The 15,754-nt window shown below is 42.8% G+C and overlaps 1 protein-coding gene across 9 annotated transcripts in view; it reads left to right on the forward strand.

The window, feature by feature from the left end:
* The window catches only part of LOC132905372 (klarsicht protein-like), a 262,601-nt gene that overhangs the window by 240,448 nt on the left and 6,399 nt on the right, over positions 1 to 15,754 (forward strand). For all 9 annotated transcript variants that reach the window (XM_060960377.1, XM_060961204.1, XM_060957033.1 and 6 more), the window contains 3 exons: positions 8,122 to 8,360; positions 13,572 to 13,648; positions 14,302 to 14,391. In XM_060960377.1, the coding sequence (XP_060816360.1) occupies positions 8,122 to 8,360; positions 13,572 to 13,648; positions 14,302 to 14,391 (406 nt within the window). The remainder of the gene's footprint in view (positions 1 to 8,121; positions 8,361 to 13,571; positions 13,649 to 14,301; positions 14,392 to 15,754) is intronic.

Genomic DNA, 15,754 nt, shown 5'->3' on the forward strand with positions numbered 1-15,754 from the left:
AGTGGTTATCGTATTGTCTCTTTTTCCCTCCTCCTTGCTTCCACCATCTCTTTTTCCACGACTCGCCGCGACTCGCTCGTTTTCTTCGTGCCCATGCTGCATGGGGTTTCATTGAGACACCGCCAAGCCGTGGACGAAATATTTTTCCAACAGCGGGCCCTTTTGCGTCCACGTTTCGCTCGAATACGTTAGAATTCGGGCTGAATCGCGGCTCTTAGCGGACGGCTCGTCGCTGATTTTGCGAGGTAGATACGTTAGAAGCGGCTAAAGGATGCTTTGCAAACGTTGTACATGGTTTTGCGTGCTTTGGACTGCCTTCTAGAATGCTTTCTCTTTGAGTTTGATAAGATTCGAGAACTGTGGATGTAGCGTGCATCGCACGTAGCGATAAAACGATAAACGATTTGCTGCTAAATATTCAAACGTTAATTTACAGCAAATACGATTAAACAGTTCCCGGTTCGAAAACAAGGTAGGAATTTTTCGATCAAAAAGATTTCGTTTATCAAGAAGACGATGTATCAAAGCTTCCTGGAAACGTAAGAAACGGGTAACATTCGCAGCAACGTTGGAGACCTGCGAATTTTCCCTCGTTATCGAGCCGGCCACCGGAAATGACATTTTCTTTGTCGAAGTGGTACAAAAGGCCGGGCATCCGATAGCCAAAAGGGCCGCGAAAGAAAATTATGTCGAAACTGGAGCCGTAACATTAGGAGCATTGTATTGTAGCGCGAGGCTACGACTCCCACGGGAACGGGTAGGGAGGTTTGGTCCTTCTCCAGCTCACGTTCGCTCCTCCATATCGGCGCACACTTGGATCGGAACACACGGACGCGGACGCGGAGAGAAGCGTCGACGGGAATGGGACGTGCCCTCAGGTGGTGCTTCGGACCGGCAAATGAATTGTTTAATTGAATTAGCTCGAGTAGTCGGCCTAACGCGCCCGGCCATCATAATTCCCTCGATGCCTGCTAATTGCTCGCTCTTTTCCCCGTTTTCTTGCTGCACGATATTATAAATAATAAAACCAATAGCCTTCGTTTGTCAGGCTCGGTTAACTTTAAATGTGCATTCCCATTCCATCAAGCACGCGCCCTTGTTTTATGTGCCGACTTCTAGGTCGAGATTCGGTCACACCGATACGGTTGCCAGAATTTCTAGTGCTGCGAATAAGTACGCGAACCGAGTAGACTTATTCTTCCACTCTCTGCTGCCATGTACGAAAATCTCATTGAATATGATTTAATTATAACAAGCAAATTATATTTAGAATATTTTTGTGCGTACACTTGTCTAAACTTTGTATAGCGGTACTTGGTATTATTCTCAACACCAGTGTTATTTTGTACTGTGGATTTCTGAACGCGTAAAGGGCACAAATCCGTGAATAAAATAAAATTAAAATTATTATGTATGGAATCATTCTGCGCGGTAGTTTTATTGGCTTTTGAAACTCTATCGAGAAGAGAGATCGTCGAGAGTGAGTTTGGTGGATGTATAAATTTCACGGATAACAGGTACACCTTTGATAGGACACGTCGTAGTTTCATTGGTTCTGAAAATTTCGTTTGGTAGAACGATCACTCGGAGTGATATCGGTGAATGTATAAATTTTCCAGATTCGAGATCGAACAATCTTCACAAATGGTGATCGCATTTCTAATAGAACTGGCTTCGTTGATTCTTGAAATTTTATTAGACAGAACGATCATCGACGTACTACAGAAACGTATAATGGTTTAACATACTATCGACATTCGATCAAACGAATAATTCTTCGATGCGTCAAACTTCCATAAGCCATTCAGTTTTCGCATATTTGGCGTCTGACCAAAGATGTCCTATTCTACTTACAGCAAGCGTACTCGCAACTGTCGCCTACGTTAGCTATGAAATGCATATGCAGGCAACCGTCTAAATTTAATCTCGTTATGTAGCGAATATTTTTAACCGCTCGAAACGTTTCAAACGTTATTTAAATAATATCTATCGAGATGCAACATCCATTTTTTCGGTTCATGCAGACCGAAGGAGAACGTCAGGATTAAGAAGAATTAGCCTCCACCTTCTCGAGGCTATCATCAATAATTCTGAGGCAACTAGAAATCGGCGGATGAAAAATCCAACGGCGCGGCACCTCGATCGAAAGGATCGTCTCGATAACCTCGTCAGGATCCTCTGCTGAATTATTGATGGCCGGCACTTAGCACGGCCGAGAACACGAAGATCCTTATGTGTCCAAGGCGCGTTTGCCACCCTTCAACGATATGGCTACGGATATAGCTATGCCGTGGCTCACGGGGGTGAAACACACCAGCGTTCTATCCCGTGTCCCATGGGAACCGCGAGGAGCCCTTGCCTTGGCCCGTTCGACCAGTCTGCCGCCCAATTTCAACAAATTTGACCGAAAGTTCCGCGTAATTTTATTTTCGCACTTCTGCAGACACGTCGGTGCTTCTCGTTCGAAGCTGGCCAGCTTCTAGGGAATACCTCTGGGGAAAAACGGACGCAGCAACCTTAGCCACCCATCCTTCGCGCCTCCCTTCCCTTTATCTTTGCACAATCAGCAGCGGAAGCCGCCTCTAATCGCACTTTGGCCCGCGTTCCGTGACCAAGCTTTTCGACGATCGCGTCGGAATTCCTCTTCCACGTTGGCAGCGTTATTCCTGTTCTTCGACCTCTTTGATTCTCGGGATTTCAGGGGAATTCTTTCTGATAATATCGAAGTTAATTTTTGACCCCGGGCTAACTTAGAATGGGATAGGGAAAAAATACGCAAAAGCGAGCATTGGGATTTGATATCTTGGATTTCGAAAGGTTATTGATCTTTTGTAACAATCATGCTGTTTTGTTAGGCAAAGTGTTATACCGGAACATTCTATAAATAATATAGTCTTTGCAAAAATTAGGTCTAAGCCAGTAGATAATTTAAACTTGCCACGTAGCGTTTGATTTTTTCCAGAGTTGATCACACACTTTGGCCTAAGATTGCGAAGATGTTTTACAAGTTGATAAGATAAGTAACAGGTTATTACTTGCATTTAGTTTAATCTTCGATTCTAATATGTTCCGCGTTAAATTTCAACGTTGATTGCAACTCGAAGGAATGTAAGATCCTAGATGGAAGGAGAAAAATATTTTTCCATTTGTATTTTCTCGGTATGTAGGTATCGATCAAAGCCTGAAGCGTCTCGTTCTGAAAAGGTATCGTTCATTTCGTTGCATTAACATACAACGAGCAGCGATTAAGGCTGCAGATTTTTTTGCAATTCGAATGCAGGCAACAGTCTTGCCTTGCAAGGTGTTAGAAATAAACTACGTTTAAAATGAGTTTCAAATAAAATAAGTACGCAGTTTTCAAAGATGATTCACGAGTAACACTGACGCGGCATTCTCACGAACAACAACAAACGCATCGCAGTTGATATCGCGATTTGCATGACGAATAGAATCGTTGAAAACATTTATCAAAAATAATGTTTTTGTCGAAAGCGTTAAGAGACTGTTCAAAAATGCGATAGATGGATCGTAAAAGTTTTTTACCAAATTTCACTTGCCAATTTATTTCATTGTTATATCATACGAGTATTGTGATATTTTTAACGCTATCGTTTCAGTTCGACCGTTTTTTTGTTCCCTAAAACCGTTACAGTATTCCACAAGGAAGAAAAAAAAATAGCCCGCATAGGACTGCCAGCCTTTCTCATTTCCACTTTCCAATTGATTATTAAAATCGTACAGAATTTCTCCTCTATACGCAATTAGGCGTACAATTACTATGCGACTACTACACGATTGCTATGCAACGCGTGCAGTCGTCTGCGATACAAACGTCCGACGATATATTATAATAATTTCACCTAGAAACGATGGAAAAGTACCCTATATTTTTATTTATAGACCCACGACAATTCTATCGATCTTTTTATATCTTTCATCTCTTCCATTCAAGAATTTTCTGCCGTAGAATAAGAGACGATATCGTTGATGTAATTTCTTCGTGTTCGTCATTAACGTATCTAGTATTTTAGAAACGTTCACGATCCTTTCATTGATCTAGAATCATCATTTTACGAACGTGATTCGAGAAAACACCAAAATTCTCTCGACAAATAGATACTCGCGCGATTCAACATCTATAAGTGTAACTAAAATTTAATCGAAAATAAGAGTAAAAATTATTACACGTCGGAAACATAGTTGAACGATTTTTTCTCAGGTGGAAATTCAAGAAGAAAGCGATCAGATCCGTGGAGGAGCGACTGTTTGACGTAACTCACGACAGAGTGCCCGCATTTTAGTAAGCATCGTTGCATACGGTCCCGTATGCGATGCACGTAGCACGCTCGTTTCTGCATTCGCCGTCGTAAAAAGTCAGTGCGCGCGACCGTGTTCCTATCCCAAATTCCAACGGAACCCTTGAACCGATACGAGCGGTAAAAAAATTTTGCGTTCGCTTATTGCTCGTCCGACAGGCTGGTTCAACGGTAAAACGATGGGATTCCGCATTAACGAATGATACGGTGCACCACTCGCCCACGTATTCGCGTTAAAATGCTGGCCAAACGTCGATGTCGTAGAAAATTCATCGAAGCCTTAAAAATTGTATTGTATAATTTCGTTACGTTATTCCGCTACATAAACGCGAACAATAATTAAACAGCATCCGAAACCACATGATCAACTGCGCGAAATTGAAGAGCACGCCTCTTCTTCATTTTCTCTATCTTCCTCTCGACACCAAGGATCGCAAATTGCGTAACTTGATCGCAGCCTCCACGAACTTTCACAATTCTTCTCTACGCGACCGCAAACCACCGGCAAAAATCAACCACCTCCTTTCAGCCAATCCAAACAAATTCAATCGGTTCTCGCATAAAGAACCACTTTAACGCTCTTTAACTGTCATTTCTCCGAGCCCAATCCTTCGATGCTCCAACTACAAATTACAGCCGCATCCTCTAAAGAACGTCGAAAAGAAACTTGCACCCCCCGGTGAAACTTTAAATTACCAGTGGAGGTTGCTCTAACGGGAGAAAGAATTGCGTCGGTGGCATCGTTGGCAAATGAAATTTCTACCGCGACCGTGTTTTCGAATTCGTGTTCTCATCCGTCGCGTGCTACGACCGAACGCTAAGACAGAGAAAGGAAATGGGGATGGTGCCGGTGATTGTCCCTGTGGGAGCAAGAATAGAAGGAGCTTCTTGCCGCGTTTGTCCCGGGGGTGCGGAGAGACGATGGAAAGTAGCGGGACGCTTGTAAAATGCGGAAACAAGACGGTGACCGAATGGCGGCCTGGTCTTTCCACCCCTTCTTCCAGTCTTTACGACTTTTCAGCGACGCGGAGAGACCATTGTAATGAGGCAACGTCGTGTTCCGGATGGCGTTCGCGCGATCAACGAAAAGGGGCGACCATGGGATCCTCGTTTTACAGCCGTTAAGCGCGATAGCAGCCTAATAAAAATCCCATCTTGTTCGTAACCCTTCCGCCTTGGCTAAATGACGCGTTTAATTGCCGCGAGTTTTCTTCTTTTTTTCTTTTTTTTTTTCAAACTGTCGATGTTGCATTCTTCGTTAATCACCAGGGATAAATCTTGGTGATATTCGTTTCTTTCGCGAGTTGAGAACGTTTGAAATTAACGGCCGTTCAATTTGGAGAGAAATCGTTTTACGTTTTGTCAAAAATTTAAAACGTACACGACACAGTAGGTAGCTTTAAGTTGTTCCAAATTTTTGAGACGTTTCTTGTATCAATTCCAGGAGTTTCACGTCGAATTCCAGAAGTTTGTATAGGCCCGATCGATTACGTAATACAAATTAATAATGGGCAACGCGTGGAAATATTCAGTTTTATGTGTGTCAAGGTGTTTGTTAAGGATCATTCAAGGCTTGAACTGGATTAACGCCCCATGTTTAATTCATTTAACCGCCCCAGCACCTCATAAAATTATGAATCTATAATTTAGCTGCGACAACTCTTCAATATCAAAATATACGATGTAAGTCTTTCGTGTAATTTCTACCACGTTATTAATCACGATCCTAATCATCGGTATCAGTAGTTCGTCGAACGTATAATATCAACAAAAATATAGCTAAAAAGAAAAAAAGATGTCGCTATCTCGCCTTAAGAAGATTCATCCCTGAACAGGTTAAAAAGCTATAAAAATCCTAAAACCCGCGACCAAATGGATCAACCGGAGCAATAATTTCTCGTTTCGGCCATAATTTCACGGCCGTTGAACCGGAAATTATTTTCACCCCTTTTCACTAGCGCGCGAAAATATACGTCGCTGGTCATCATAGGCGCAAGTCCACGATAATCGAACATTTGGATAGAACGAATGGATCGTCCGGGAACATGGGGACCGATTGCTCCCTGGTTAACAAAAGGTTAATGACCGTGACGAGTAGAGGGAGGAACGGGTTTCGAATAATGCGGATTACGTTCCCATTGGTCAGCGTTTAATGTTTAAATGCAAAACCGGAATCGAGGGGCCGTCCACGGGGCGTGGTTAATGTTACGTCGACATTCACCCAGATACATTCGGCTGGCATGTCAGCAAACACAAGCATGATAGCGTTTGAATAATGTATGCTGGCCGAGCGGGTGGCCGCCTTTGCCGCGCGTTTGCTCTACGATCGCAGCCGCTCGCGCCGCCACGCCTATACTCGCCTATCCGTCTGCAAACTGTCGATACATCGTCCACGGTATTAGTTCAATTAGTTGTTTCGTTTAAAATTAGCTAATACAGGACGTCTCGTCCGTACGATTCGATAAATCGACACGTGCATGTCTTTTAATTCCAGCGGAGGAAGAAGGGGGTAGTTTTGCGAAAGGGTCGACGAACGTTCTTTCGCCAGTTCGATTAAAATCGAGCAGAACGTGGCAGTGGCGTGAATCGAAACTTCGAAGAGTTTAAATTCACGATCTCGTGCTTCGATTTTTCTATAGTTGCTTTAGCTTCGTAATTAATTCAGTCATAACTTTGTCCTCTTTTATGGTACGTTTTAAACGTGGTACTACGTAATGGACGTAGAGATTAACGTCTGTGAAGCGACAAATTACTATGATTCTTAGACGATCGTGCTATAATTTATTAGAATATAATTAATTATCTTTGGAACTAAGTCCAGATTTCCAACGTATGATCATAATGGATCGTTAAAGAAACAGTCACCCTGGGGTACTACGTACTCTAGGTCAATAGCTGTAACGCGATTCCAATAGAGATGGTTAATTCGTTGTTAGCATATCAAGTATGAGAGTCCTTGCGGAAGGACTACGCGAAACGAATACCTTATGATACCAGCAAATATGTAATTGAATTTCGGACAGGAATCGGACATTCTTTCTATTCTGGATGCGTGAACGGTTACACGCGCTTCGATTTGTCGTAAACTTGTAAAAACATCCGCGCCAACATTGTATGGAATATAGCGAATCCTGTGGCATCGTTGATCAGCTATAAAAGAAAACGAAAGCTGAATAAACGGAAAGATGTTTTATTAAACAAGAGAGTAAAACCACCATGAGAGTAAAATATAAAATAGTTACCTAAATACGAATCTGTCGCTGACACTTTGATATCAAATTTATAAAAGTGTAACATCCAATGAAATTGATAAATTATTTTAGAAGCTTTACATATCGTACGATATGTTTCCTGTATCTTTTCAAACAATTAAACATTCCGAACAACGCAAGTATATTTCGTTAAATATTTGGAAAATAAAATTCATCTAGCGATGAAAGCACCCCGCTGGGGGTAGCCGCCCACATGCTATATTTATTTTTTTTCTTCGCCAACAAGATATAACACTTTACCAAATGTCCATAAGGACAAATTGTAAAATAACCAAAATAAAATATAAAAAAAAAAAAAATCTAGCGATGAACCATGCTCGCGACTGTCTCGAATATCGCGAATATCTCGTTACGAAATTAAAATTAAAATCGATCCCTTCCGTTCTACGTCGTATGAAAGGGAACATTTTGACATGATCGAAGTTGTGAGAAAAAAAAAAAAAACGAAGGAAGCAAAAAGAATTTGATCTATCCGTGCCACGATATTCCTGCTCGTCTAACCTTCTCCCGTTTCTCTTTTCTGTCTGTTACAGCATCCTCGAGCTGCGCAAGGAAAAAAGCAGAGACGCTGCCAGGTCTCGAAGGGGGAAGGAGAACTTCGAGTTCTACGAGTTAGCGAAAATGCTGCCATTACCGGCGGCTATTACCTCCCAGTTGGACAAAGCCTCTATAATAAGGCTAACCATCTCGTACCTCAAACTTCGGGAGTTCTCGGGTCACGGAGACCCGCCATGGAATCGGGATGGGCCACCGCCAAATAAATCTGGCAAAGGTAAGGACCTCGTTATTAAACCTATTGATACTGCACTGCCTTCATAATCGTCGATATTATAAAAATATTAACGCGAGAAAGACAAATCGAGTTGATGTAACTTGTTAACGAATTATTATGCTAAACGCTATTGTTGGACTGCGGATATTCATGCAGATTCGTACTTACGTCGACGCTACTAAAGAGATGAAAGCTAAACTCGTTAAATATTACAACGGTAGATATTATACTTTGAGTATTTTATTGACGACACATGATAAATGATATTTATGATATGATAAATAGTTGAAAATTCACGTCACGAAACCAACGTTTGATTAAATATTATCGACTGTTCAACGAACAGGAAGAACGCGATCGTTCTGTCCGAAAAAAGAGATATTCTCTCAACCCTCTTTGGTGAAAGAGCTATCGTAACTTCGACGTGGAAACAACACAGATGATTGGAACCCCCGCTTATTAGAAAGTGTATCTGCTGGTGATATCTGTTGATGGATCAGTATTTAACCCCGATAGGGGAGTCGTTTCGCCGTTGAAGATCGACGAGTGTGTAGTCGCGCGGCAAAACGTGTCTTTCAGGGTGAAAGCACGGGAGAAAGTGAAACTCGTTGCAAAATCAGTCAGTCGTTAAGACGACGAATAGAAAATGCAGATACGTTATCTTAAAGATCGACCGTTCGATGGATAAAAGAATTATTTTTTCAAAGAATCGAGACGAAATTTTTACCTAAAGAATCAACGCCACGCAATTGTTTATCTGTAAAATAAGATCGCGAACAAACGAGTAGAACAATTTTCCTAAAATTTACGCGTCTAATCAGAGAAATGGGGGAATCTTGGCTTCGCATCGTCGCAAATTAATTGCAATGGTATCGCGTTGCTCGAATCGAGCGGTATCGTTGGCCGATCGCGATAAAGGGGTGAGGGTGAGAGCGTTGAATTTTGATGGAAATTCACGGTACACCGGTATCGAATTAACCGGACAAAGGTCTTCTTAAGAATTCGCGCAAGCGAACCGGCAATAGATCGAACCTCGCGATATCGTTTATAACTGGAGAGTGACCAAGCAACCGGCACAAGATTCGCAGATACATAGTAATAGAGAATTGTCGGGTATAATCGAGCGATACCATCGCCATTGGCTTTCTTCATTTTCGTGGTTCATTTAACGGAAATGGGAAAGCCGTGGACGTCTCTCCGCCTTGATTCGAGAAACGTTGAAATGCTAAAGGACCGCTGTTCATCCCTGTCAGTGAAGTTGCATGGGTCAAGCAGGCTTCAAACACAAAGAAATTTATCAGCATTGCTTTCTGATACTTGATAGATTCGAGAAATTTATTGTGTGCGTTTTACGTAAAGAACGTAATGAGAACAAGGAGTGAAGTTAGATCATTTATCCGATATATATCGTATGTAATTGGAATTTAATTTTCGATCTAAGACGAATAGAGATTGAAACTAGAGATCAACCTGAGCTCCGTTGCGAACGTAACTTACCACAAGCGTGACTCATACTAATGTTATAAATCAGCAGGTTAATGAAACATCTAGACAATTATATAAACGTATATCTCATTTGATCCTTTCCAATTTCTGCCAAGGATACGTTTTCGAAAAAAACGATAACCAACGATAACAACTAGCCTGATATTTCATCAATTCACCCCTTTCCCTTTCGATCGGCCCAACAATCGTCCAATTCCACGATTCTCCCCCAAAAAACCTGGTCGTCGATCTCAATCCACGATCTTCCACAAAAACATGCATCCCCTTTCTATCAACCCTGTCGTCTACTCGTTACGCGCGCCCTCGGTTCTCCGGAAGGTTCCACCTACTCGAAAGAATCCGCGCTGCAACGAGGCAGAACACAGGAAATAAGGTCGTCGAGAGAATTCGCTTATTCATCGGCGTTACTTTCGTGAATCGAAGGGCTGATGGCTTTGAGTTGAGTTAATATTTGTCGTGTGGTCGTGGAAAGACAGAGACGAAAGCAAGGAGAGAGGGTGAGACAGAGGCTGTCTGCGCGTACATGTAAAGCGGTACGTATAAAGGCTTAGGTAGCTGCACCACTACCTACATGGAAATCTAATCACGGCAACCCCTGCATGGGCCTCGCGTTACCAACCGCCAATGTAACTAAACTAACGAAATTGAGTTAGGCACCGTCCGCACATCGCAGCCACAGTTCCTCGTCAAACTAAATCCACCGCGGCCGGTTCACCCTCGCCGCATGTCACTGCCACAACTGGAACGAGAGACCTCTCGACTTAACGAAGTAAAATGCGTTAAAGATTTCCAGACACGTCGGTTGATTTATTTTCTTTCTTCTCTGCCTACCGCGTCTTCCTCTTCCGAGGGTGTAGTCTTGGTTTTATTTTTGCTTCGGTTGTTTTTTTATCTTTTTATCGCCAGGTTAGTCCCTCTCTTTCCTTTTCGTGTTTCGTTCGAAGGGTGGTTTCGATGCGCGAACCTACGTTTTCGAGCTTGAAGAGATTGATTCAGAAAATCGAAGAGCGTTTAGTTTAGAGATTGGACGTTCGTTGTCGAAGATTCATCGTTGAACTGGGACGATGGGAGATCCGTTTTTGTAGAAATTAATGGTAATTTCATGAAAACGTTTGGACAATCGTAGAATTTCTTTTATTGCCTCGATGCAAAGTTGCTCGGGATAACGTCAAACTGCCTTTTCGTACTTTACTTCCAAATTCGATGTCTCCGGCAATTTTGAGCGATAATGCGGAAACAAGAGAAAACCTGTGGATGGTAATTTCACTTAACAAACTTGAAACGAGTCCATCGTTTCCCGTAAAAGCATCCAGAAGTTGGCAAAGCAATCTAAATTGGCGGAGTGCATTCCAAACAGCGTGCGTTTTACGGTGTTCAGATAGTACAGAGTGTCTGATGCAGTTTTAAATTGATTCTTTTACGTTCCTTATCTTTCAATCCTGTTCAGCTCTCCCGTTTTTTTTTTTCTTTTTTTTCTATTTTTGTTCTCATAAACCGTATTACGTAGAAATTCTCTTATCTTCCACTTCGTGAGACTTTATACCGAAGGAACAGAATTTCTGTAATAACAAACGTCGATCTGCACATTATTCGTTCAACACTCGTCGCGAAAAAATAACCTATTACCAAGCTCGATCTTTGCTAAATTGATCACGCCGGCAGCACGGATATTTTTCCATCATCCCCAAGGAAATATCTGCGAGCCACCGGACAGACGAGCAAAACGTTCCCTTAGATACTTGTCAAAATATTATGACGGCCAGGTAGCTTCCACTACAGGTCTAAATTAAGTTTTCTCCATCTAACGTCGTATTTATCGTACGGTTATTATTTACAGCTTCTATATTTTATACAGCTCCTTTTAACCAAGATAATAATCTACTTTAATAGGTAACTTCACAATTGGAAAATATTCTTTCATTTTGTTTCGACGAATCATAAATGATTACAACCTGTTTGAAGATTACATTATCTAATTTTATTTTGTATTTTACACATTCTACAGTTTAATTCGAAAAGTAATTTTTACTGCATACGATACGGAATGGGGATTAAAATTAGAGAACATCAAATTTATCGTTGCGTATGTTGTTAAACACACTATGTAACGTGTAATTCAAATTTAAATAACAAAACTCCGAAAACACCAATCGATCAAGAATTAAAACTTAATTACACTCCAAATTTACTTAAAACTACAATAAAAATCCGCTCTATTTCCTTCATCGATAAGCCAACTATCAATCGCACAACAACGTTTCGCTGCAACGATCCATTCGCTTCTCGTCGAGCGATCGAACCTCTCAAAAAATTACCAGCTCCACTATTCCGTGTAAACGAACGTACAGCGAACGAACCTGCGCGAAAGAGACCTCGATCGGTAAAAGTATAATCGGTATTCACGAATCGTCGTCGAAACGAAACGAAACGAACGGTTGTCGTCGCTGTAGGAAACGCGTTCGTCGGATGGGCGAAAGTCCGGTTGGATTATTCGGGAATCCGGGTCCGAAATATCAGAACGAACTTGTCGACCGGATAGCGAAAGCCAGACTCCGATCAATTCGACCAGTTAGCCAGCCACTTCGACTCGTTCCTGCTCCGTGGAGCTTAACAGATTAAGCGGTTCGCGTCGAGTTTGATCGAGTCTTCTAAGTCTTTCATTACGACGTCCCCGAGAGCGTGGGTGGAGTTTATTATTACGGGCAAGAAGCAGGAACGTCTTGTTTGTTAAACGAGGGGAGAGAAGAAGACGCAAAGGGGTCACCGCGTGGTTAGGATGCTATCTTCGGGGGTTGAACTCGGCAGTGAGTCACAATAGTCGGAATAAAGTGGAGGTAGCGTACGATCGGTGGACGTCAATCAATTCGACCGAGCAAACGTCTTTATTAACTCTTTGCTGACCCGTCCATTGGGACTCTACGTTGGGGATGTTGAAAGAGATTTTGGGTGGTTAGAATAACAGTGCTTTGGGCACGAGATTAACATAATATGGAAATTTCGATTCTCCGCCGTGTTTAAGGATAGAAACACCGGAATGGTGAAAACAAATAACTCATAATTTATTATACTGGAAATTTCATAGATTTAGTTGCTGTTGGTTCTAGGGGTGAGCTTTTCGTTTGCTTAAAGAATTTCTTAATTCTGAAAGAAACAAATCTCTAATTTACTCGAAGGAAAATAATCAGCGACGGAGAGTTTGTTAAACCGAACTGTAAAAAGCTGTAGAAAAGATCGTGGAAGTTAATTGTATTCGCGAGATTCGTGATATTCTAGAGTCGTTAAAAAAGCTCTAGAATAATAGAATCTTTGTAGAATGTTCCGAGTGAGACAATTGTTTATTATAAACCGTGATCTTCTTTTTTAAACGAGATTTATGTCAGAAATTGATGATCGAGAGAAACCACCGCGGAATGTTGATTTATCGAGTTCCGTTTGTTCATTATTATTCATCGTTGACTATATGCACGGCAATATGCAATTTGATGCTAGCTGTCGAATACAAATTTATCTTTAACATACATATCGTTACACGATCACTATGGATCTGTCATATTCTTTACGGAAGCGTCTAAACTTGACTGTAGGAAAAACAGAGGAATGCTAAATTGCTTTGAACCGTGCCGATTCAAATGGAAACTCGGACATTCATCATCGCGTTCAATAACGCAGAATCCACGTACACGCCGGCAATGTTTCTGATTCCAGGTGCGAATCGTGTGAGGTCATCAGCATCCGCTACGATGGAGCACTTCGATGTACATCAGGGTACCCACATACTTCAAGTAAGCGTAATTTTGCATTTTTTGTTGCATTCGAAGCACGCATCGAAGCTTAAAAATACCTCTAATAATAAGAAATCTCGAAACGACTTTGAAAAAATCGTTTATTCGAAAGAAATTTGTTCAGCTTTCCGGTATAGAAAAAGTAATGAAAACGAAGCTCGGAAAATGACTTCCAACCCCTTTCAATATCCTGTGAATAACGAAGTTACTGTAAATTATTTACTCGACTTAATCAGCTGCGGATTTTCATACATTTCCATCGAATCGAAGATTTGTTTCGCTTATACATAAGTATTTTTTCTTGCCTTTGAATATTTTACGTGTCTTGGTACGTTATGTGAATCGTTAGGTGTATTTCTGCGCCCTCGAAATTCTTATAAACGCGTAAAAATCCGCGGTCTGCAGTAACGAGTAATGTGACAAAATTAAAATAGAAAAGAGATACCAACGAAATAATCGTAAGCGAAAATTCCGACAAAGATTCGGACGCCGGTATCGCAGGAGCTGACAGAAGGGGGCTGGAAGCGATCGCGAGATAACCGGGATGCCACGTTGGTGCCGGTAGAAAAAAGAAAATAAGTAAAAGAGCAAACGAAAGAAAAAGGAGATAGAAAGAGGCTGAAGAGCGATTGCACTCATATTTTCCGTTTCAGTCGTTGGACGGGTTCGCGATGGCGGTCGCCGCTGATGGACGGTTCCTGTACATATCCGAGACCGTCTCAATTTACCTTGGACTTTCACAGGTAAGTGTGTAGCTAGCTTGTCCGTTCCCTTACGAATCGTCGTTGTAAGCGTGACTTGTTCGCGGGGATGTTGATGGAACCTAGACTAAACGAGTATAGTATAGGGATGAAGCTAAACAGAGAAAGAGAGAGAGGAGAAGAGAGGGTTTGGGCACGAAGGGGGGAGGAAGTAAAAGACGAACGAACGAACGAACGAAGCCAGGGCGTAGAAGAGATAGGTGGTGGCGGCGGGGTGGGTGAAATGAAGCGGAAGACATATAAGACACAGGCATGCACGTGAGGCTGGCACGTATGCGCGAGCCGGAAGGGCAAAGATAGCAGCACACCGAGGGAACACGGCCCGTGGAAAAAGGAGAAGCTCGATGAAGAGGAACGAAGGGTAAGAGACGAAGGCGGTGGCGGAGGTGGCCACGGCGAACGATGAAAAAGAAGGGAAGAGACGAGGAGAAGAGGGAAAAGAAGCAACGACGCGAGGTAGCATGGCTCGGGAAAAAGAGGAGGTGGATAAGGACGAAAGAGAGGGAAGAAGAGAGAGAGAGAGGTCAAGGGAGGAAAAGAGGAGAAGGTTGTACGAGTTGGCGGCCATACTGGCTGGCACCAAGCATGACATAGACGAGGGAAGGATGGGTGGTGGTTGGGGGCGGGGGTGGTCGCATGCGGCTCACGTAGCCTCTGCACGGCGGCGTGTTCGCCATTCCTAATGCCGCCCGTGAAGGTAGATGGAGAAAAGAGAGAGAGAGACAGAGAGAGACAGACAGACAGACAGACAGAGAGGAACAGCTAGACTGGGAAGGGAGCGTGGAACGGAGAAACGGAGGAACAGAGATGGATAGAGTGCTATAGCGGGAGGAACAGGAGGTGAACGGGAGGTGACCGGTGTACCAGCTCGGTTCTGCGAGACTCGTGGAGCAATCAATAGGGTGTTTCGGGGATTCGGGAAACCGGCGCCGACGTTGCCACAAACATGGCCGCCAGCAGCCCCTGTGTTCCGGAGGTATTTCTTCTTGCGAGAGAGAACCGGCCAACGGAATGCGTGGCCGTAGGTAGATGTTCCAACGCAGACATGGAAATCGAGTCGAGTGCGAGCTGTTCTTTCGCAAGCCCCGTATTGCAATCGTATCGTTCCCGAAGGCTCCTACTTCCTTTCTCCATTCGGAGTCTGCACCCTCTAGCGAGGAACGCGATATAGCTGCATGGCGTTCCGGTACGTTAACGATTTCCAAGTCTCGTTGGCGTGGTTGATTTTTAATGGTTCTCCCTTCGCTGTTTGGTGGGTTACGAGGGTACTGGTTTTAGTATTATTATTATTCTGTCGGCAAGTTCGATTGAAATTAAAGTTTCCGTGCCCGATGAAATTGACTGC

The sequence above is a fragment of the Bombus pascuorum genome, chromosome 1 (assembly GCF_905332965.1).
Source record: "Bombus pascuorum chromosome 1, iyBomPasc1.1, whole genome shotgun sequence".
Lineage (NCBI taxonomy): Eukaryota > Metazoa > Arthropoda > Insecta > Hymenoptera > Apidae > Bombus > Bombus pascuorum.